Source organism: Benincasa hispida, chromosome 6 (assembly GCF_009727055.1).
Source record: "Benincasa hispida cultivar B227 chromosome 6, ASM972705v1, whole genome shotgun sequence".
NCBI lineage: Eukaryota > Viridiplantae > Streptophyta > Magnoliopsida > Cucurbitales > Cucurbitaceae > Benincasa > Benincasa hispida.
In genome coordinates this window covers 2,878,677-2,879,860 of record NC_052354.1, presented here as the reverse complement: position 1 = coordinate 2,879,860, position 1,184 = coordinate 2,878,677, and the positions used below count along the sequence as shown (strand labels likewise).

At 37.2% G+C, this 1,184-nt stretch overlaps 1 protein-coding gene across 1 annotated transcript in view; it reads left to right on the top strand.

Annotated features, from left to right (window-relative positions):
- The window catches only part of LOC120079893 (protein BEARSKIN2-like), an 8,479-nt gene that overhangs the window by 4,733 nt on the left and 2,562 nt on the right, over positions 1-1,184 (top strand). The window contains exon 3 of the mRNA XM_039034337.1: positions 639-1,184. Within this exon, the coding sequence (XP_038890265.1) occupies positions 639-1,184 (546 nt within the window). The remainder of the gene's footprint in view (positions 1-638) is intronic.

Genomic DNA, 1,184 nt, shown 5'->3' with positions numbered 1-1,184 from the left:
ATAATTGTTTTAAAAGATAAAAATGTCAAAAATAATTATAAATATAGCAAAATGTCATTATCTATCAATGATAGACAGTAATAGACATTGATAGGCATAAAAGATGTCTATCAATACCTGTCATTATCTAACACTGGTAGATAGTGATATTTTGTTACATTTGTAAAGACTCATTTTTTTATATTTGAAAACAACCCTATAGTATTTGATAGAAAATTGATGTGTCTAGTAGTTACTTCTAAACTTTCTATTTTAATTTGTGCCTATTACATGTTTCTAATAAGCCAATTTTTAATTTTGTATTCCAGAAAACTTTTGACTTTAAAAATGACTAATAATTTCGGATGTTTTAATTGTCCGATTTCTTTTTTATTGAAGAATTAACTAATTTATTTAATATAAAATTGAATTTTATATCTATTAGAACCTTAAGTTTTCTGTTTTGTGTCTAACTAATCGGTTCGTAGATTTTAAAAATGCAAAAATATACCCAAGACCAACTAGATGTTGAATTTGAAAGTTAAAGATTTATTAGATCATGTTTTAAAGTTTAACGAGAAAATATTTAAAATTTAATAACAAACCATACACAAATTTAAAAGTTCATTGACTAACCTTGTAATTTACCCGTGGCACAGGAGGATGGGTGGGTGGTTTGTCGGGTTTTCAAGAAGAAGAATCTATTCAAAGTGACAAACGAAGGAGTTGGAGGAGGAGGAGGTGGGTCGAGCGCAAACTCCGACCAGCATGTAAACAATAATGCCCATTCCTCAGCTTCGATCGCCACACCTCACACTTTCATGCATAGAGACTCACAATATCAACTCCGCCAACCCCAACAAAACTACGCTTCCCATCCCACATTTGAGCTCAACAAATCCGACCTAGCCCTTCACTACATCCCAACCCCACTCCCAACTTCCCATAATTTCCCCCACCACCACCTCTTTCACCCCAACCTTTCCCCCATCAAGCCCGGCCTCCCCGGCTCGTCCGCCGCCTACGACTACCCGGCCCTCTCGTCCTTGCCACCCGATGCCCCTCTCATGGTCAAACAATTAATGTCTAATAATTCTGAGACCGGCCAACCAACCGATGGCATGACCGAACCCTGGGCCATGTTGGATCGGCTCGTTACGTCTCATCTTGGAAATGAGGACTCGAACAAAGATGTGAGGTTTGAC